This window comes from Squalius cephalus, assembly GCF_949319135.1.
Source record: "Squalius cephalus genome assembly, chromosome: 8".
Lineage (NCBI taxonomy): Eukaryota > Metazoa > Chordata > Actinopteri > Cypriniformes > Leuciscidae > Squalius > Squalius cephalus.
The window spans coordinates 30,124,084-30,146,054 of NC_137129.1; the positions used below are offsets into that span (position 1 = coordinate 30,124,084).

At 38.9% G+C, this 21,971-nt stretch overlaps 2 protein-coding genes across 6 annotated transcripts; both read left to right on the plus strand.

Annotated features, from left to right (window-relative positions):
• The first annotated feature begins 1,544 nt into the window (after nucleotides 1-1,544).
• Nucleotides 1,545-9,007, plus strand: aste1b (asteroid homolog 1b). Of its 2 annotated transcripts, XM_079879194.1 has the most exons (6): nucleotides 1,550-1,637; nucleotides 2,953-4,353; nucleotides 4,450-4,663; nucleotides 4,844-5,036; nucleotides 5,129-5,157; nucleotides 7,375-8,835. In XM_079879194.1, coding segments are annotated over exons 2-5 (1,794 nt in total). In that variant the 5' UTR covers nucleotides 1,550-1,637; nucleotides 2,953-2,967; the 3' UTR covers nucleotides 5,130-5,157; nucleotides 7,375-8,835. The 2 variants fall into 2 exon arrangements, with proteins under 2 accessions (XP_079735319.1, XP_079735320.1); XM_079879193.1 differs by lacking the exon at nucleotides 5,129-5,157 and having other exon boundaries at nucleotides 1,545-1,637; nucleotides 7,375-9,007.
• Nucleotides 7,658-21,970, plus strand: LOC307163208 (uncharacterized protein). 4 transcript variants are annotated; one of them, XM_079879199.1, is made up of 17 exons: nucleotides 7,658-7,905; nucleotides 10,997-11,103; nucleotides 11,183-11,293; nucleotides 11,380-11,424; nucleotides 12,096-12,122; nucleotides 13,673-13,744; nucleotides 15,387-15,449; nucleotides 15,609-15,635; nucleotides 15,744-15,788; nucleotides 17,978-18,013; nucleotides 18,136-18,216; nucleotides 19,177-19,273; nucleotides 19,637-19,767; nucleotides 20,253-20,372; nucleotides 20,455-20,581; nucleotides 20,820-20,922; nucleotides 21,269-21,658. In XM_079879199.1, exons 1-17 carry the CDS (start codon nucleotides 7,869-7,871, stop codon nucleotides 21,336-21,338), a joined length of 1,299 nt encoding a protein of 432 aa, XP_079735325.1. In that variant the 5' UTR covers nucleotides 7,658-7,868; the 3' UTR covers nucleotides 21,339-21,658. The 4 variants fall into 4 exon arrangements, with proteins under 4 accessions (XP_079735325.1, XP_079735324.1, XP_079735323.1 ...); XM_079879198.1 differs by having other exon boundaries at nucleotides 7,696-7,905; nucleotides 20,226-20,372; nucleotides 21,269-21,970; XM_079879197.1 differs by lacking the exon at nucleotides 7,658-7,905 and adding an exon at nucleotides 9,627-10,039 and having other exon boundaries at nucleotides 21,269-21,970.
• The last annotated feature ends 1 nt before the right edge of the window (nucleotide 21,971 follows it).

The window sequence follows — 21,971 nt, forward strand, 5'->3', positions numbered from 1 at the left end:
TAAATGGAAGGGGAAAAAATCTCAGTTTGTTTGTAATGGGAATGAACCAATGATGTTTTCTAGCTAGTCTCATGACCAAACGTCATGATGTCCACATACTTACTTTTCAAAGTGAAAAATGACTTATATTTCAGTATCACATCCCACAATGGCTTCGGAAATTTTGGAATGTGATTCAAGTTGAACGGACCTCTTTTGCAATCTGATTTGACGCTTCATAAAAGCCAATACCCATCCACTGCATGGAAATGACCAACAATTTTCCCTTTGCATTCTGCGGATGAAAGTCATTTATACAGGTTTTGTTTAATTTTTTTTACCCTTTAGTGCTATGAATGTCTGTGTCGATTACTGATATCAATTTGGCCATTTGGCTGGAACTCTAAGAGAGTAGGGTTGCTTCTTTGGTGTCGTTCAATTTAGATAGAGAGTGTAAGAGAAGTAGCCTATATAACAGAGAATGAGAAAATCATTTCTAAAAACTAAAACCTTGTTTTTGAATATATCCACAGAAAGACGCCTGTGTTAAGGGAAACCAATGACAGTGTCCTTGAGGACACTTTTGTGAGGACAGTGAGGACACTTTTGACACCACAATAAAGTCACCACAATCATGCTCCAAAAACCAATGAGCACAGCTACTGTTTTTGGAAGTCCAAAGACCCTCACTGGAAAATTGCTTAAAACAATCAGAAAGTAGCTTAAAGTAAGAGATTCTGGATTCAGTGAAGAGGAACTAGCTTATAAACATCTGCAGCAAAGGCCTAGGGACAGGAAACACCATGTGCACGAATAATGGACGAAATGGCAATTGTGAAGCACATTGAGTAGATGGCAAAAGCTCGGCCATGTAGACATTGGCACAAAAAATAGAAAGAACACCGATATGGCAACAGAAGTAGCATACTGGTATTGATGGCTGTCTGCATTCACGACTACTGGAAAGTTCCAATGGCATATGCCCCAAAAAAAAAAAAAATATATGCCATTGCCAACACACTGAATGACTGGGTCAGAGAAGGCTACTCTTCTCTATATAGATCAATGTTGCCAACCCATTTTCTTCATTCTGTGAAACACAAAGATCTAGGCATCTTCATACATTGAAAGAGGATGTTGGAGGACAGAAAAGTAACAAAACGTATACTTTATACACGTAAAAGTAGCCTATAGTAGGTCTAGTTGACAAATAATCAACTAGTAATGTTCTAAAGACAATAGCTTTGAGTGACGACCAGACTGACGTGTTTGGATAACAACCATAACAAACTGTTATGGTTTTTACTGTCTTTTAATTCCACCCATGACATATTAAATTATTTTACTTGACAGGCTTGCAGGACTGTTAACGTTTTCTATGTTAAGGTTAAAATAATTACAAATAAAAGCTTTTTTCGATGTTTAATTTTAGCTTTTCTAAGTATTTTTGATATTGCAGAGCGCTGAGAGCGGTAAAACAGTGCCCTCTTCTGTCAGCCATTGATAATATGAATTGCAATAGGTGGCGCTAATGCGCTGTCTCGCCCAAAAACAAAAACAAAAGAAGAACAAAACGAGGAAGTAAACACTTTACTGTCTACAGAGACAATCTCTGCTGTCTATGAGTAAACACGGCGTGATAAATTAACAGCACACTGGTGAGTATGACAAGTAAAATATATTTGATTAAACACCAATACTGAAAAAAATAATACTCATGCGCTATTTAGATGTTGCACTGGTGCTTGTTTTATAAAATAGACGGCACCATTGTTTTCTTATTTAAAACTTGTGCAGAAAGACACAATGTAAGACACGTCGCAGTCAAGTGAAAAATTAGCCATTAAAACGTAATGGCTCCAAACGCACTATTAATATTAATTTACAACCTTACATGCTATGTAAAAAAAAAAAAAAAAAGGAAAAAAACAACAACAACCATATGGTTCTTGGTTCGAAGTATTAACTTTCAAAAGTTATTCACAGTGATTTAGAGACATAAAATCAACTTGATGATGAAACTTAAAATGTTGGATACAGAATAAGTACAATAAATTGTCTTACAATGTAAATGCATATTTATTGACATCTAGAGTTTATTGATCTACAAAAGGAATTCTTTAGTAGATATCCACCGTATTTATATGAAATTATGACTTGGCTATCAACCATGTTTACCTTACTTATATGACTTTTTTTTTCTGTTATATTGTTTTATATCAGGTGGAATTCAGGTAAATTAGGCTATGCAATATATGTCTGCATTCTGCAAAATTAGACAATGTAGGTGAAAGCACATATTACAAAGTCAGTAATGTTGTGACTGAAAGTAGGTCACACATAATCAAGTGATTACCAATGACTTTAGATTATGCCTACATCCTGACAACTATGCCAAAAATGTTCACATCTCCACATCAGAAATATTAGATCCAGTCTTTTACCAGATACCAGAACTTCATCCTTACATAGCCTAGATTTCGTCTATCCAGCAACAATCCGACAAGTGTTATTATACCAAAGCAAAATGTGGAAATTTCTTGCTTCACGACATCATCCTATGGACTGGAGTTAAAAACCTTGAAATGGAGATTTTCTTATCTATAAATCAGGAAGACAAATATCCTTTAAAACCCACACAATCATAAGATTAAACAGTATTAAAAAACACTACTAGAGCAAGGAAAATAAGTAAAATATTAAGTAATATAATAAAAATGATTCATTGATTATGATTAACAATTATGAATAATAAATTAGTCAAAAAACCAAGACAGATGTATGGTCACTGTTTTTAAGCTACATACACTGGTTACTATTAAGAATCTGTAGATCCTTCAGTGATGAGGGAATACATTAAAATTCACTGTCCCATTTTGTTATTCATTACATTTCAGCAAAAACAAGCATTATATTGTGTTGTTTGTTTTTAAAATGTCGCTTGGCTAACAACCTTTTTTGTTTCGCTTGCAGCATTTCTGTGACATTATGGGGGTTCATGGACTTACAAGCTTTGTGGAAGGAAATCGTCAATTCTTCACAGATACGAGACTGCGAGACTGTCGCCTTGTGATTGATGGATGTAGCTTGTATTTTCGATTGTATTTCAACTCTGGATTGGATCAAGCACGGGGTGGAGACTACGACATGTTTGCGGAGTTGGTTCGACAGTTTTTTGCAGCACTTTTTGAATGCAATGTGCATCCATTCGTCGTGCTAGATGGCGGAATGGACCAGACGGACAAGAAGTTCAAAACGCTGCAGGAACGAACCCAAAGCAAGATCCGAGAGGCTCACTCTCTTTCCAGAGGATCTCACGGTTGCGTTCTCCCTCTGCTTGTCTGTGAAGTCTTCAAACAGGTCCTTGGCGAGCTTGGCGTGCCCTTAGTGCAATGCATTTCCGAAGCTGATTTTGAGATAGCCTCTCTTGCCAAACACTGGGGATGTCCAGTTCTGACCAACGACAGTGACTTCTATATCTTCGACCTGATAGGTGGCTACCTACCATTTTCATTCTTCCAATGGAATAACGTTAGCGGTAAAGCCACAGAACGCTACATCCCTGCCCAGCGTTACACCGTGAACCGCTTCTGCTCGCATTTCAACCACATGAACAAGCATCTCCTCCCTCTATTTGCTGTCATCATTGGGAACGACTACACAACTGGCAAAATAACCGAGATTTTTTTCAGCCGCGTGGAGCTTGAAAGAGTACCATCTGGTCAGAAGACCGGACGTAGTTCCGGTCCTCGAATCGGGGGCTTTTTGCTCTGGCTGTCTCGGTTTACCAGCCCAGTAGATGCTCTGGAGGAAGTTCTGGAGATTCTGGGTGGACAACAGAAAAGAAACTTGCGTACGCAGCTCTCTGCAGGAATGCAGGACTACCAGCTTCCTCATAATAGCAGTTTGGCTCAATACTTCTCAAGTCCTCAACCTGCACTTCCAGATGCCCAGGGGCTCCCAGCGGCACTGGTTTCTCAGCCCGAGTGGCTTTTAAGGATGGTTGCTTCAGGCAAGCTGTCCTCTTTTGTCTTGGATGTGCTTGTACTCCAGAAGGTTCTGCTGGTTGCGCAAGTGGAGAATAGTAATCTGCCTAGCAGTCATACAACCTCATTGAGTATCCGAAAGACCATCTACGGCCTGCTGCTTGAAAAGACAAGACAGGGCAGTCAAACGCCACAGGCAGTCACCCAGAGAGGAAGAGGAAGGGGAAGAGGAGACCTAAACAGACAATCTCAGGCTAAAGGAGGACAACAGTGTGACACCCCATGTGTTGATGAGTATGACAGACATGAACTGAATCTAAAGAAAAACACAGTTGAGGTTGACCGACCCAACTCTGTGTCACAGCTGAAACTTACCACTATTGACAAGGTGAGAAACATTTTCTGCATGTAAATATACTTTAAAGTTTGTCTGCATAAACGCTTCTCCAATTGTCCAATCTCCAATTTGTTTTTTTTATTTTAGGCATCTGCACAAGTGAAGCTGCAGGTGTTGTTGGGAACACTGGGTGTGATGGACCACATTTTACAGCCGTTACCCCCTCACCTCTGCCTTCCAGTGTGTGTGACGTATTTCTGGATGAATAACTGTAAACCAAAGCCCAGTCACCCTCTATTTCAGGCCATATTGCTGGGAATGGTGTATGGAGAACTCAGCTGGAGAAGGGCCCATCCTAATGGTGATCCCTTTTTTACTCAACATCTGTCTCAGGTGTATGGTTTGAGATGTAGAAAAAATATTGACATACATTTAAAAAAAATGCATGTGCATTTACTTTACTTGCTTATCAACTTGACAACTTTAGTTTTAGAGCTTTAATCACCTTGAGCCATATTGTTTTGCTCTCTCTATCTTGCAGACCCACTGTTTGGCTGCAAAGCTTCTGCTTCTGTATGTCAGCGATTATCTCAGCTGAGGGTCATTCCAGGACAAAGGAGGGGCCTAGATATGGGTGTGGCCCATTTGCTCAGCCAATGGCAGTCCTGCATGTGGGTGGCGATGGTCCTGAACCAGTTACTATGTTTCCCACTACCTGAACCTCAATGCTCCTGGTATGGTATGGCCATAAAATGATCCCACTGAAACATTTTGTAGTTCTCATCCTTGCTGTTTTGATTAAATCATCATCTTCTTTATTCATCAGATTTACAGTAAAAAGAGTACAATATTGAGGTGAAAAATACAGTTTTTTTTATCATAATTGTATGTAACGTAATTGTACATAATCACATATATACTGTAAAAAAAAAAATATATATATATATACACACACTGTGTTCCAAATTATTATTCAAGTGACATATCACTTGGGATTTCAGTACGATAAACATTCAGATTTTTGTTTTTTAAAGAAAGTGTTTGTTTGTTTTTATTTCTTGTATCTTTTTAGAGAACTGGTATCAATCGTCAAAGTCATCACTGGTATCCATTTATCAAAGTAAATGGAAACCCTACTTAAAACCCTACCTGTAGCTCAAACAGTAGAGCGTTGGCGCTTACAACACCAAGGTCGATTCCCAGGGAAAGCAAGAACTGATAAGAATGTAAAATGTGTACCTTGAAATGCAATGTAAGTCACTCTGGATAAAAGCGTCTGCCAAATGCGTAAATGTAAAGAGGTTGTTACACATTATTAAGCAAGTCACAGTTCTCATGCAATATGGGGAGGAAGAAAGATCTTTCTAAAGATGAAAAGCATAACATTGTGCAATGTTATGCAAAAGGAAAACAAGTATTATTGTGTGAAAACTGAATGGAGAATATCGAACTATCGTAAGATTTGTGTGTAATTTACAGCACAAGAGAACTCGGTCAGATAAAGGTTTATGAAGGAAAGCTCCTGTCAAAAATATATTCTATTAAAAGGACCGCTATAACAAAAGCCATTGTTGAGCAGCAAACATGTATTTGAGGTTGCTGATGTCTCTGGAGTCTCAAGAACCTCTCCATGCAGGCTGGCAGTTGTGCGTAAAGTTGCATTTCAGCCACCTCTAACCAAAGCTCACAAAGAGAAACGTTTTGTACTGAAATCCTACTGATATGTCACTAGCATAATAATTTGGAACACAGTATATACATATATATACACACCGATGAGCCAACACATTATGACCACCTGCCTAATATGCTTGCCAAAACAGTGCTGACCCGCCGACTCGTGGACTCTCCAAGATCTCTGAAAGATGTCATATGGTATTCGGCACCACAATGTTTGCAGCAGATCCTTCGAGTCCTGTAGGTTGCGAGGTTGAGCCGATAAAACTTTCTGGTCAGGGGTCATCATAGGCACTCTGATTGGTCTGTGGCTATGCAGCCCCATACGCAGTAGAGTGTGATGCACTGTGTGTTGTGACACATTCTTCCCATAACCATCATTCAAATTTTCTGTGACTTGTGCCACAGTAGACCTTCTGTTGGCTCGGACCAGACGAGATAGCCTTCATTGGCCTCATACATTGATGAGCCATGGGCTCCTGTTTGTGGTTTGTCCCTTCTCAGTCCACTGTTGGCATGTTCTCACCACTGCTGACCAGGACCAACCCAAAAGCCTTGCCGTTTCAAAGATACTCAGACCCAGTTGCCTTGCCGTAACAATTTGGCCCTTATCAAAGTCGCTTAAATCTTTATTCCTGTCCATTTCTCCAGCATCCAACGCATTGATTACAAGAACCGATTGTTTGCTTACCACCTAATCTACCCAAACCTTAATATGTGGCTTTTTTGGAGAAGATCAACACTATTCACTTCACCTGTGACTGGTCATAATGTTTTAGCTTATCAATGTGTATATGTATAATCATATAAACTCATATAATATAATATAAAGTAATAATAGTACATTTATAGTATTTACAATGACATTCCAATATTGCTTTTTTAGTAATGTTGGTAACACTTTATAATAAGGTTTCATTTGTTAACATTAGTTAACATGAACTAACAATAAAAAATAGCCTTCTAAATCATTTATTAATCTTAGTTCATGTTCATTTCCAAATTTAATTTACTAATATTTTTTTTTTGTATCGAAGTTGTATCAATTAACATTATTTAATGTACTGTGAAGTGTGCACTGACATGAAAATGAACATTTAGATGAATTAACATTAACAAAGGTATATTAATATAAGGTATTAATAAATATTATTTAAGGTATAATAAATGCTGCAAAATATATTGCTCACTGTTACTTTGTTAGTTAACGCATTAATATTAATAAATGAGATCTTATTGAAAAGTGTTACTGTAATGTTACAATAGTGTGTAATATCTTAAAACAAATCACATTGATAATATCAATACATTTACAGATGATCAGATTTACCCTAAAAATATATATTTGCATATTTTATATGTATTGTATTATATTGCTCTCTCTCTTTCTCAAAGGGTTTTCAGTGGCACTCTGCTGCATGGTCTTGAGGCTGCCATAAGAGGGGGTCACCAGTGCGAGTCTCTGCTTGCAGGGGACTCTGTTGCTTGGCAGCTCTATTCCATCCTGCTAGAGGCGTTAACAGGTCCTGCAGTATCAGCAGCGAGCAAGGGCAGAGGAGGGGGGCAAAGAGGGAGGAGCCATGGGGGGAGAGGACGGGGCAATGGAGGAGGAGGAGGGAGGGGCAATGGAGGAGGAGGAGGGAGGGGCAATGGAGGAGGAGGGAGGGGCAACAGAAGCAGAGGAAGCAGAGGAATGACGTCTTCCGACAGTGCTTTGGACAACAGGTTTGCACTGTTGACCTTTGATGGCTGTCAGCAGTGGTGGTCTTGAAATGGAAGAGGAAAATGATAGATTAGATTTGAGAGAAGCTAATTTGGGAGAGTAGAAAAAATAATTTCAGAGATTGTCTATATCTACGTTCTTGTGCGGCCTTACACTTTCTAAATTCATGATGTGGCTGAGGATGTACCTCTTTTCAGATGAAAGTAGGTTTTACCAACACTTGATTTGTGTCACGTGAAAATATTTTACTATGAGAGCTGTTTATGCACTAAGCTTACTTGCACTAAAACTATTTTGCAGCTATCATAAAAATGATGTATTTTAATGTAGCCTTTTATACTATTTAATTGAATGAACTTTTATTAAGAAAAAAAGAGTAGACTTTGAATATTATCAATTTTGGGACCAATGTTTTTGGTGCACTACTGCTCTGTTTATGAATTATTTTATGGTGCTTAGTGTAATTTGCTATTTTCATTCATGTTTTTAATCAGAATATGGTTCCTCTCAATTATGTAATGCTTGATTATTGTATTTGAGATTACATCCAATACGCTGTAATCCTGACTGAGTGAGTACAGAACTTCAGTGTCATTCTGTTTGAAAACAGCACATAATCTCTTGCTTACTGCTTTGCTGTTGCTCTCTGGCGTTAAATCATACTGAAATTAAGAGTCAAATGATAAAAGTTTACACTGTTTTATTGGAAAGTGTCATTTTGTGCCAACAAGAGACTTGCCTTAAGTGTCATATCTCTTGGCAGAAGCAGACGTTTTAGCCATTTTTCATAAAATTGTGGATCATAAATCGGAGGCTTTGCCTTGAGGGAACAACATTTCTGGGATTCTTATAGTGAAAGTGTCATTTTTATTTCCAAGTACTTGTTTTTGAAATTGTGTTGAAGACTAGACAAGGCACAAGTTAATTCGTAACACAACTAGAACATTAAAATAGCTATATTACTCTTACAAGCAAAAAATAATAATGCAAATTTCGTCAGATCTGGTCGATACATTTTTGTCTAGAGATGTGTTAAATGTAACTGACTTGTTTCCTTGTCCTGGCTTTTTTAAGATTAGCAATTGAATGTAATATTGTTGTATTCAAATAAAAATCAATTTTTGTAGAACTTTAATACATTGAAAATCTGTTCAATTTTGATTGATTGATTGATGGATTGATTGATTTGTGTTACATGTTTAAGGGAGATCAGAGCTAGTTGTCACAAAGGCTATTAAAAGGTTTTTAATTGTCTCTTACCCCATGTAGTGTCATCCCAATAAATGGACACACAAAAAAATCTGTAAAAAGTGTGACCGCTTGCTCCGTTTTCCAACAAAATATTAAGCAGCGCAACTGTTTCCAACATTGATAATAAGTAATATTCCTTACCAGGAATGATTTGTGCAGGCTCATGTGACACTGAAGACTAGAGTAATGGCAGCTTTTCCATCACAGGAATAAATAACATTTTAGAATATATGAAAATAGAAAACAGTTATTTTAAATTGTAATAATATTTCACAAACTGTATTTTGATCAAATAAATGCAACCTTGGTGAGCATATGAGACCTCCTTAAAAAAATCCCACCCAAACTTTAGATTTGCAATGCATGTAGACGAAAAAACATTTAGCTTACGGGTATATAGCCTACCTCATTTTATAGACACTAAATTTACAAATCATGTGACCATGCTGCCTAATAAACTTGTCAAAGTTTCCACAGTGGACAGCCATCACCTGGTGCGTTTTTAGGATGTGAATGATGTTGTGATGATCGACTGATGTAGTTTGTACAGTGATATGTTTCTTTTCTTAAACTGCGTTTTACAAATACATTTAAGAGAGTTCATCACATGCTTGCCCTGAATTATAGCTGGTCAGTTTGGTATGAAGGTTTGGTATGATTATAGCTGGCGTGTGGTATGAAGTGTAGCCTATAGTGGTAGTACGGGGGTCTAATCTTGGCATGAGGGGCTGGAGAGGGTGGATCAGATGTCAGATCTCTGACTGTAACAGCAGTCGCGCCTGGAGATTCCCACAGACTCCGTGGGAAGCATTCTTACAATGTTTCTTACAAAGCTACAATGACCGACGAGACCGAGGCAGCAGAAAATAGTGTGTGAGAGAGGGAGAGCTGCTGGTATTTGAAAGTGGATGGGAGAGAGATTGAGCAGTAAGAGGGCGGGCACCGACTCAGATCTGTGTATTTTTGACACACTGATAAGGAACATGGCCATGAGCAGGATTGGGATACAGCTGCAGTTTCTACTGTACTCTGTGTCAGCCTACCTTTCAGCGTACAATCTGGATAATATCCTCCCGATTCCTACAGGTATGAGAGAGATTGAGAGCGCGGATGCGTGTGCGCGCTCGTAAGTGATTGTCAATTTGTGATATCGAGAACGTGTGGTTTGTTTTATATTTGCGTACGTATGTACTTATCTGTGTATAGCCTATTATATCATATTTTTTGGGAAAATAGATGCAAATAGTGTATGTGTATGTGTGTATTATACACACACATACACTATTTACATATATTTTCCAAGAAAATATACATGCTGAACTGAACAATTAGCATTAATTGCTTTGTAGGCTTTTTGTTATGCCCCCCTTTTTTGCTTTATTCACAGCCGCATGAACGCCACAAGTTTGTGCAAAATATTTAAATGGGAGTTCACATGGTCAAACTGCAATTAAATATTAAAAATGGAATATTAAATCTTAAATATTTGTATTCATTAAACATCATTTAATGACTCTACTGTATTCTACCTATATTTTATATGTAGCCTATTTTACTGTATATTCACATTTCTTTTATATGCAGGGATGCATTGATTCCCATTACTGAAAATTATTCTAAATAAAGCTATTGAAAGGCTTGTTATTCCTATATTTGCACTTTCTGCGCTGTCATGACCTTCATAAAATGTATGCTTACAATAATTAATACAGTATGTCAGTATGTGTATCATGCACTGAACTTCTAATTCTTATATTTCAATGTAAAGGTTTTGTCAGGCTTAATATTTAGTGGAATTAAGTCTTGTTTAAGGCTCATGTTTAAATCATTCATCCATTAAAGCACATATCCATATGCATCCGATCCATTCTCTGTTAAGTTATCGATCTGTGTGGTATGGTGATTTTTCATACTGATGGTGCATTAAAGAGCACTTCACCTAAGTCACAGCGTTATTTCCCCCCAGGTATGCTTGCCAATAAGATTATTGAGTATCCTTTATTCTTCTCTGTCGTCTTTTTGGTTGTGTGGTTTGTTCTTTAGCTCGGAATCCAAATGATGTCTTGAAAAAATTTGACCCTTGTTGTCTGCTGGCCCCGCCTCCCCCTCCTTTGTTCCCGCCCCCTCCTGGTGTCTGGAAAAGAGAGCCTGTGAGTGACACAATATTATAATTCTAGCCGCAAGAAATCACAGTATGTCTGTTAATCTACCGTTTATCTGTTTTTCAAGGCCTTGCCCAGTCCTGTGGAAAGGATAAGAGGGAGAGGGGAGGATGAGGAGCAGGTGAAGGAATGTTGTGTGATGGGACCACCAGGACCTCCTGGACCAGTTGGACCACAGGTAAGGAACAGGAAGAGCAACTAAACAAGATGAGGAACAAAATACAACTCCTCATACATACATTCAAAGGTTTTTCTTTGTTTTAGGGTCGCAGTGGCATCCCAGGGATGAAGGGACCCAAAGGAGATAAGGTAAGACGGTTAAACATCTGGTTTAAGGTGCAGTAAGTGATTTCTGAGAATCATTGTTGAGCACTGCTGATATTTAAAATCAATCCAAACAAACACACCCCTCCCTTCATTGCTCCGCCCCCAAAATGCACGAACATGCAATGCAAGAGTGGATGTCTCTTTACCATAACAGAAGCGAAGCAAAATTAAGCAAGAGTTCGTTGTTAGTCGCCAGCAGCACATACTCAAAAACCAATGTTACTCACGTATGGAGCAGAAACAACGCAACTTCGGCATCCGTTTTCAGGCCTTCCCACTTAGGTATCTCCAGCACTGGAAAGCTTTCCTAATATTAACGCGGATCGTAAAGCTCTTGCCTGATCATAACCCTTCTTTTTCCAGTGATATTCCTCTGAGCTTTTCTCTTTTGTAAAGTTTCTCAGCCATCTCTCTTTCTAAAGTATTTCTTCAAATCTCCCTGTCTCCTCCGCCATCATGAGTGGACACGCCCCCTACTGCTGATTGGCTGCAAGTTTGTTGTGGTGCTCGGTCAGATCCACTTTCAACAGCATTTTTCAAAAATCGCTTTTCAAAAATCGTACTGCACCATTAAGAGGAACCAGTTGCTTCAGGGTCTATTAGTTGTAAATCTATTATGAAACTAAATGATTTGCTCTTTCTTTTCACTTTAGGGTGACATTGGACGACCAGGGTCAAAGGTCAGATTCTCATCTTTGATCTCCTGAAGTGCTATATTTGTGCCAGATGCATGGATACCACCAGTAATGATAAAAAGTCACGTATCTTCATAGTGCACATATGGAGCAGAAGTCTTGGTTCATAGTTCCTTTCTTTCATATAAAATGTCTGTTTATGATAAGACAGGTTGCATTTTGCAGTCCTTTACGCTGTTTATGATATGCTCTCTTGGTGCATGTAATAGTTTTACAGGCTGCTGTTTGATTGGCTGCAGTCCACTGCAGTTCTGCCCTGTAATATCACTTAGTGTTGAACTCAGACATTAATCTCAGTCCTGCACTGCTGCTCTCAGTCTAAACACACACAGCTATTTAATTGCACTGAACTCTCAAGCACCTCAAGCAAAAAGAGGGGAAGGAGTTTGGATCACATGATGATTTATGGGAGATGGCAAAAATATTTTTAATCTTAATAAGTGTTTTTATTTTGATTTCCAATATAAATCAAAATTAATATAATGAATAATGAAAAGTAATTTACATGAGAAGCACAATTGCATAAGATTATAACACTTTAAGTGTTCTTTCATCTTTAAGAATATATGTATTCATTAATTTTAATTTCATTTTTGTTTTTGTATTTATTTATTTATTTTAGGAAAAATTGTGAGAAAATTAATGTGAAAAAAAGTGTCTTCTGCTCACCAAGACCTATTATTAAAATGTAAATTTACTGTTTTCTATTTGAATATATTTAAAATGTAATGTATTCCTGTGAGGGCAAAGCTGAATTTTCAGCAGCAATTTCTCCAGTCATCCTGAAATAATTCTAATACTGATTGGTGCTCAAGAATAATTTATTATTATTAATGTTGAAAACAGTTGTGCTTTTATATTTGTGGGTTTTTTTTTTTTTAAACTAATGAACTATGAAATGAAAGTCTTGTACACTTCTGATCAATTTAATGCATATTTGCTGAATAAAACTGTTAATTTCTTACTAACTAAATTCTTAATGTCTTTTAAATATGAACATTGGTGCATTTTACCATAATGCAGTTGCTGCCGTTTAATAACTTATGTTACTTATGTCTGAGCGTTACACTGATTTTACCATGGGTAAAGGCTTTGCGTTATGCTAAGAACACCCCTTACCTATGAAACGCACAACCTCTCATTGCCTATTACTTCATTATTTTACACAATTTTACTTCTCAAGTAAAGTTTTCGTTGGAAAACCAGACCAGAAATAAAGTAATATTTTTTTTACAGTACAGAGGGGATAGAGATACAATCTAGTGTTAAAAGCAAGAGAAAGAGAGTGCTTGAGTATAGAACCTGGAAGGCATTCAAAAAGAATCAGAAAGATTAGATAGGCTAATGTTTTAAAGGAATTAAGAGGACTGCCGAGAGGCAGGGATGCTGAGTAGATGGTTTGTGTTCGATTAAAGCTGCTCTGTACACTCAGCACTTCAGCCACACTGCCAGGTCTGGTTGGGTTGTGGTTGTGGTTGCGGTGGGTGTATAGAAGCAAACTAGCACACAACTATTTCTTCCCTTTGTCTTTGTAGGGTCATACTGGGCGTCTAGGTCTGCCAGGGAAACCAGGCGCTGGAGGGCTGCTCGGCCCAGAGGGACCTAAGGTGGGTGAGTTTTGCCTCCGCACTCCAACTGACCAATGTAATCTAGCCATACACTGCGCTAACCTAATAAAAATGACAAAATATCTGTCATCACCGTCACCTTTGGACGTCAGTGTCTGCATTTTTAAGTATTAACATTATTGCTAATGACTGTATCACAGTAACCGCTAGGTCTGAGATTAACTCTTTTCCCTCCAGCGCTTTTAAAAAAAGTTTCACAAAACTTTTTAGTTTTCACAAAACTTTCATGTTTTAAATCTGAACATTATAACTCCAACGCTTATGTGCGCTGCACATTACGGAGAACAGCTTGTTTTCTGTTGCTTTTGTAAGCTCTTGCTTTTGTAAGATGGTTCACCGCTCCTTAGGAAAATTAACCATGGTTTTTGATCGATTACTGTTTCTATTACTTTAGTTTTCTGACAAATATCACGATTAAATGGTGGATAACATTGTATCTATAATGTATTAGAAACTTACAAAAACATACCACTCTGAAATCCGTGCTAGCAAAGTCTGTGCATGAAATCCGTTCTGCACGATCCTCTTATTCGTTAACATTGTCAGGGTCTGAATCGGGCTCGAATTGGTTGAAATTGACGGCATCCTTATTTAAATTTACACTAGAGAAGAACTTACAGTTATGGAGGGGCGGGACATTTCCCGAACACGCGTTAAGTGATGCCAATCACAACACACTAGGCCAACTAAACAATCACAGCACATTTCGGAAGGAGAGGCTTCATCGAAATCGGCGTGTTTGAGCCAGACTAGGGAGATAGGTGCTGTAATGTAAAATGTAAAAAAATAATGCGTTTTTTGAACAATCAAGCATAAAAAACAACAAGATAAAGAACAAAACAAATCAAGACTTCGTAAAAGGGCATAATAGGACCCCTTTAAACAAAAACAAAACAAAAATGTATTAAGGTCCATTCACACCAAGAACGATAACTATAAAGATAACTATGTTGGCGTCCACGCCAGCGGACAATATCATTCTGTTTATTCTAAGCATTGTCTGCCGCTTTAAATGCTCGAGCTTGTTACAGCAGGATGGATTCTGATTGGCTGTCAATGTTTTTGTCATTCATCAGCTGAATAAAATCGTTCTGAAAGTGATTCCAACCATATCGTTTCTCTGTGCCATTATCGTTCTAGCTGTGGTGTGAACTCTGCTATTCTTTAATATTGAGAATGATTTTTAGATTATCGCCCTTGGAGTGAACAGGCGTTTATTCTAGCTTCATGCATTCTTTTTTCCATCAACACTTGAATGTGGGAAATGTTTCATTTAAAAAAAAACAAAAAACATCTTGGACAAAAAGCTGAGAAAATCACGTTTTTCAAAGACAACAACATGCATAAGCAATGCTTTTATCGCTTGTTTCTGCTACTTTTTTGGTTTTGATCCGGAGATTCTCTACACTTTCCGGAATTGTGTAATAGCCCCCCCTACTGTATAACAATTGAAAACATGGAAAGCCGGAAAATTCCAAGTGTGGTTATCTGCTGGTTGGAGCAGTGGGCGTGACGAAAGGTTGGGGCGTGGAGAAAGCTGTCTCTCAGGGTGTGGGGTAGGGTAAGGGGTTAGTAAATATCTCATTAGAGCCCCTGACTGTTTATATGACCTTATTGGCAGGGAGATAAAGGAGACCCAGGACTAATGGGAATGCCAGGAATGAGGGGACCAGCCGGACCTAAAGTAAGTCAAGTTCTTCAGGTGTAACTGGTGTACAGTATAAGGAATGGCGTCTTATTATTTTTGTGCTTTTTTGGTAATTACAGAAATACCTTTTCATCTCACCTATCAATGAGAAAAGAACCAACAGGGAAATAATAATTGTCTTCTTTGTCCCATTAGGGCTTGTCAGGCTACAAGGGTGAGAAGGTACAGTATGTCTGTTAAACTAAAAAAAAAATTCTTTACCTTTGTACAATAGAACTAAACTCTAACTGACTGTACTTAACTTCTCTGAACTTATTCTTATGGTTTCAGGGAGCACGGGGGGATTTTGGACCTGCAGCTCCAAAAGGAGACAAGGTTAGAAATTAAAAATGCAATCAAATGTTTTTCTTATTAACTGTGTTTCCCCTAGCAACAAAATAGAAACACACTAAAATGTATAGAACATACTCAAAACCACCTAGCAACCACCACCAACCAAATAGCAACACACTAGCAACCACCTAGAAACTACCCAGAACATCCTAGCAGCAAAGCAGCAGCATGGTAAAATATTTAAAGCACACCTAGCGACTACACAGAACCCCCTAGCAACAAAATAGCAACATGCTACCATCTACAACACCATAAGCAACCAAATTACATCTTTCTTAAACACATTAGCAACCATCTATGAACCACAACAGGACACCTTAGCAACCACATAGCAACACTTAAAAATGCCTAAAACAAGCTTGCAACCACCTAGAAATCACTCAGAACATCTTAGAAACCAAAGAACACACTAAATCATTTTGAGCATCAACCTCTAAAACACTTAGAATACAAGAGGAACCACCCAGCAACCCATTAGCAACATGTTAAAACACTTACAACATGCTAGCAACCACCCAGAACACCCTAGCAACCCCATAGCAACAAAATAGCAACATGCTGTCATCTACAACATAACAACCATCTACAACACCATAGCAATGAAATAATAACACTGTTAAACACTTAGAGAACCACACATCTAGGAACCACACCAGGACACCCTAGCAACATGTTAGCAACCAACCAGAACACCCTGGCAACTACATAGCAACACTTACAAATGCTTACAACACGCTTGAAACCACCTAGAAATCACTCAGAACATCTTAGAAACCAAAGAGCAACACACAAAATCATTTTGAACATCAACCTCTAAAACACTTAGAATACAAGAGGAACCACCAAGAACACCCTAGCAACCCCATATCAACATGCTTACAACATGCAAGTAACCACCTAGCAACCACCCAGAACACCCTAGCAACTACATAGCAACGCATAAAAAATACTTACAACATGCTTTCAATCACCTTGCAATCTCTCAAAACGTCCTACCAACAAAAGAACCTATGAGAAACATGCAAAAACATTTTAAACACACCAACAACCACCTAGCAACCATCTAGATCACACTAGCAACCAAATAGCGACACTCTAAAGCACTTAGAATACACTGGCAATCACCCAGATACTGTAGCAGTGGCAGCTCCTAAATCACATATATGTAAGATTTATTTTCTCTGTTCAAAATGAATATGTTGAATCTAAGTTTAAACATATGTAAACGGTCGTTTTTTAACCCGCTCCAAGCGGGATTCGAACCGGCATCTCCAGCATGGAAGGTGGGCATGCTAACAAGGACACTAAAGACCGCAGTCTCTAGCGCACTTCTTGGGGCAGGGGAGTGAGGTTTACACGCACAGCTCTTACTGTCTTGCCTCCATTACACTCACCCCCGCTAAACCTCACTCCCATCCGGGTCATGGCACCAAATGTAACCCGTCCCACTCAACCCACTCTAAGAAAGATTCGAACCGGCATCTCCGGAACCGTCTAGAGCGCCTCTTGGGGCAGGGGAGTGAGGTTCACACGCACAGCTCTTACAAACTTGTCTTCGTTACACTCACCCCCGTTAAACCTCACTCCTCTCTGGGTCACGGCACCAAATGTAATCTGTCCCGCTCAACATGCTCCGAGCAAGATTCGAACCAGCGTCTCCGGCAACGGCTAGCGCGCCTCTTGTGGCAGGGGAATGAGGTTCACACGCACAGCTCTTACTATCTTGTCTTCGTTACACTCACCCCCGCTATACCTCACTCCCATCCGGGTCACGGCACCAAATGTAATTTGTCCCACTCAGCCCACTCCAAGCAAGATTCGAACCGGCGTCTCCAGCACCGGCTAGCGTGCCTCTTGTGGCAGGGGAGTGAGGTTTACACACACAGCTCTTACTATCTTGCCTTCGTTACACTCACCCCCGCTAAACCTCACTCCCATCCGGGTCACGGCACCAAATGTAACCGGTCCTACTCAACCCACTCTGAGTGGGATTTGAACCGGCATCTCCGGCTGCAGTCTCTAGCATCAGTCTTTAGCATCAGTCTCTAGCGTCAGTCTCTAGTGCACCTCTTGAGGCCAGGGGAGTGAGGTTTACACACACAGCTCTTATTGGCTTGCCTTTATTACACTTACACTCATATTCACGGGTGTATCTGGTCTGCTCTCTTTAGGGAGCAAATGGACTGCCTGGGATGCTGGGACAGAAGGTATGATGTGACATTTTAACCATTAAAATCAATGTGATATATGTAACGCTAAGATGTTTTGGATGTTAGTGATCTGACTCGCTCCTTCTTTCTGAACCTCCCCCTCCTCGTCACTCCCCCAGGGTGAAATGGGACCCAAGGGTGAGCCTGGCGTCTCAGGGAAGCGTGGCCCTACTGGACGACCAGGCAAGAGAGGCAAACAGGTGAGGACCCACATAGCATTCGACACTGCATCAGATCTCCTCTAGTTTGTTTTGATATTGAGACCTTGAGTCTTTGAGTGATAATAAGGGAGTGGATTATTGGCAGAAGAAGCTTCAGACGTATTTAAAACCCACATGCGCACAAAGTTAACCTGTCTGCCTCAGTCAGCAGTCAGTCTGTGAGTGTGTGTGTCATTTCGTAAGTAACCTAAGAAGCTGAAAGTCTCACCATGCTGGTGGCTGGATTTGGACCAGCAGGGCCTCTGATGTTGAATCCAGCCCTGCCGATCGTGTTTCCGAGCTCTTGTATTACACTGTGGATAGGCACTTCCTGGGAATGTCTTTACTAACTGCTGGGAAATACCTGGACTGTTACCGTAGGCCTTAGATTCCTACTATCAATCAGCCCAATGCTGTGACACATGCACATTTAATGTTCCTTAGATCACTGCACAGGCCTCAGACTTGAATGTCATTTCAACACCAGCAACTAGCTTGATGACTTTTTTTGTATACTACCATTTAAAAGTTTGGGGTCAGTATTTTTTTTTTAATCAATATTTGCATTCAGCAAGAATGCATTAAATTGATCAAAAGTGACTAAAAAAATTATTATAAAAGTAAATACTTTTATATTGTTTCAAAAGATTTCTATTTCAAATAAATGCTGCACTTTTGAACTTTCTATTAAAAGAATTCTACAAAATGTTAAGCTGCTCAACTGTTTTCAGCATTGATGATAATAAGAAATGTTTCTTGAGCACCAAATCAGCACATTAGAATGATTTCTGAAGGATCATGCGACACTGAAGACTGGAGTAATGATGCTGAAAATTCAGCTTTGCCATCACAGGAATAAATTACATTTTAAAATTTTACTGCATGTCTACTGTATAAAATAAAAGCAGATTTGATGAGCATGAGACAATTTTTTATTTTTTTTTAATCTTATTGACATAGGGGCCTGATGGAGAGAAAGGTTTTCCAGGGCCAGTGGGTCCCGTTGGTCCACCTGGACCTCGGGGCCACCCGGGACCTCCTGGGGTACCTGCATCAGGTGACATAACATTCATGCTCGCATGCACTCACACAGACATGTGTATTTAGCTATCTAAAGGAGGTCTTTGTTGTTGTTTTTTATATAAAGCTAATTATAATTACTACAGACCATTATTCAATTGTCCCTCAGCTTCTACCTTATGCAAAAAAAAAAAGAAACACTATTATTTAAATATTTATGAATCACCTTTGAGGATGTCTGCAAATCCAAAGTGAGGTTTTGTGAAATTTAGCTAACTTCTGAAGGCAGTTTTTCTACATACAGGTAGATTAATAAGTAAATCAGTGCATTACCGCTCTAGATTAATATTCATGTCTGATCTCTATTTTCTTTTGTTTGTTGGCATCTCATGATGTACAGGGCTGTTTGTAGTTGGAGAAAAAGGTGAGAAGGGATTTCCCGGTCCTCCTGGAGTCTGTGACTGCAGCTTGCCTTCTCTTAGTCCAGCCAGTGCCCCATTACAACACCGTAGCAAATATGACAAAGTTCAAGTAAGCCACACAAACCCGCAAATTATTTTTTTATGCTGAGGACTTTCCATTTACTTCTTAAGGTTAAAGATATTCAGTAAGAAACTTGATTTTATCCATTTGGAAGTGGTCGCTACATGCAAGAATGAAACCCGAATAATGCAAGTTTGCTAAAAGGAACGTAATTTCATAGGATGAGCATTTTATTACATTTTGGTTAAAAATGACAAAGACAAACCAATTTTTCTTTGGAAAAAAATGCATGGATGATTCGATCACAATATGACCAGAGTATTTTTAGAGTTTTATGAAGGCAGTATTTAGTCCCTTAATTGAGCAGTTTTCATTGCGAGGAGTTCCAGATGATTTCGGGTTTTATTATCATTGTGGGTACATTTGCTCCTACACACACATTTTGCCTGTTTCTAATGGAATCAATATGCCTGTTTGTTCACTCTTTACATCTGCTTCTTCATCAGTTTGTGTTTCCTGATCTTCCTGGTCAGATATTCATTGTGAGCAGTGAGGAAGAGCTAAAAGGTCTCCACGAAGATAATGCACTCGCCTTCAGAAAGGATCAGAGGTCTCTTTACTTCAAAGATAAAAATGGATGGAAGCCCATTCAGGTACAGGACTGTTTTGAATACAATGCCTTGAAACATGCTGCCAGACTGGCATTTCGGGAATAGGAGCTTTTTTGTTTTCCAGCTGATGCCACTCCAGGCGACAGAGAGGATGAGGGATGGGAATGGAGTCTGTGGTGATGGAGAGCTGCAGGAACTCAACGGGGAGGAATGCGACGACGGAAACAAGGTTGTTACGGACGACTGCGTAGGTGAGTCACGTGATCCCAGAAACCATCACATACTGTAGCTAATAATGGATATGCCTAAACATAAAATTAATCAGCCGTATTATATTTATCTTGTTTCGAAAGTGTGTAGATAACTTTTTACATTTTACACAGAAAAGCAGCACCCTCATTGATAAGACTGTGTCTTATCAATTATTCACCCCATCCACTTGACCACTTCTGTCTCTTTCCTGTTCTTTATCTCTGTCTCTGTGAGTAGGCTGTAAGAAGGCATACTGTGGTGATGGATATCGTAATGAGGGTGTGGAGGAGTGTGATGGGAAAGACTTTGGCTACCAGACCTGCAAATCATATTTGCCAGGGTATGCACACAATACATACACAATTTCACATGCATATTGGGTAGACTTTTTGTAATCAACAGATTTTAAGCTGAAATTTCTTTTTTTAATGTCATTTTAATTGTAATTATTTATTTATTTTAATCATCTTTTACCTTTTCGCTTTTTAAATGGTCCAGGGTGTGACTTTAAAATCTAAAACGTACAAATTTCTATCCTTTCTATTCATTTTAGAGATGTAAAATCCTTTTTTCAAAGTAGTAGCAAGTAGTAACAGCATGTCACCCCTCAGGACATGCCAACTACCCAAAAGTATTTCATGTCAACACCCAATATAATTAACGTCTCTATCTTTTTGTACACATAGTACCTTTGGGCAGCTCAGGTGCACCGACTCCTGTTTCATCGACTCAACCGGCTGTAAATACAGGACCTGAGGCCTACAAAAGTTTCACACAGACTCACACACAGATATGAGAGAGAGTCTGCTGAGATCAACAGTATTTAGCAATGATCTGAGAGGATTTGGCTGTTTCTGTCTCCCTTGTCTCCTTCACTCTCATCTAGACACACACACACACACACTACACTATACTATAAGGTACAACTCAGCGGGGACTGGACTATTTGCAGCACATGTTCTTTGATGCTAGTATGTTTTAATGGCAGCTGAGCGGGGGCTAAATGTTTAAAGTTTGGAGCTGTGTAATGAAATTCTATTTATTTAAATGAATGTATAATATGTTTATATGAAACTTATTTATTTGTTTGGTATTGCAAATGCATGATTAAGTTTGTGCATGTTTCCATACATGTAACACTTATTCTCATGGAACAACAGACTAAGCAGTATTGCATTGGTTCACGCCTTGTAAAGCATGCATTGTAAAAGCAGGTATTCATTGTATTTATTAATTGTTTTATTTATTTAACTGTGTCCAGACTTTTATGAAATGATACTTAATAATTCTCTGCTTGACCATTTTTTCACAGAAAAAAAGTATGTCTTGTAATGTTTACTTGGGTTAAATAATTGATTCAGTCAGAGCAATAAATTGCAAGCATGTCCA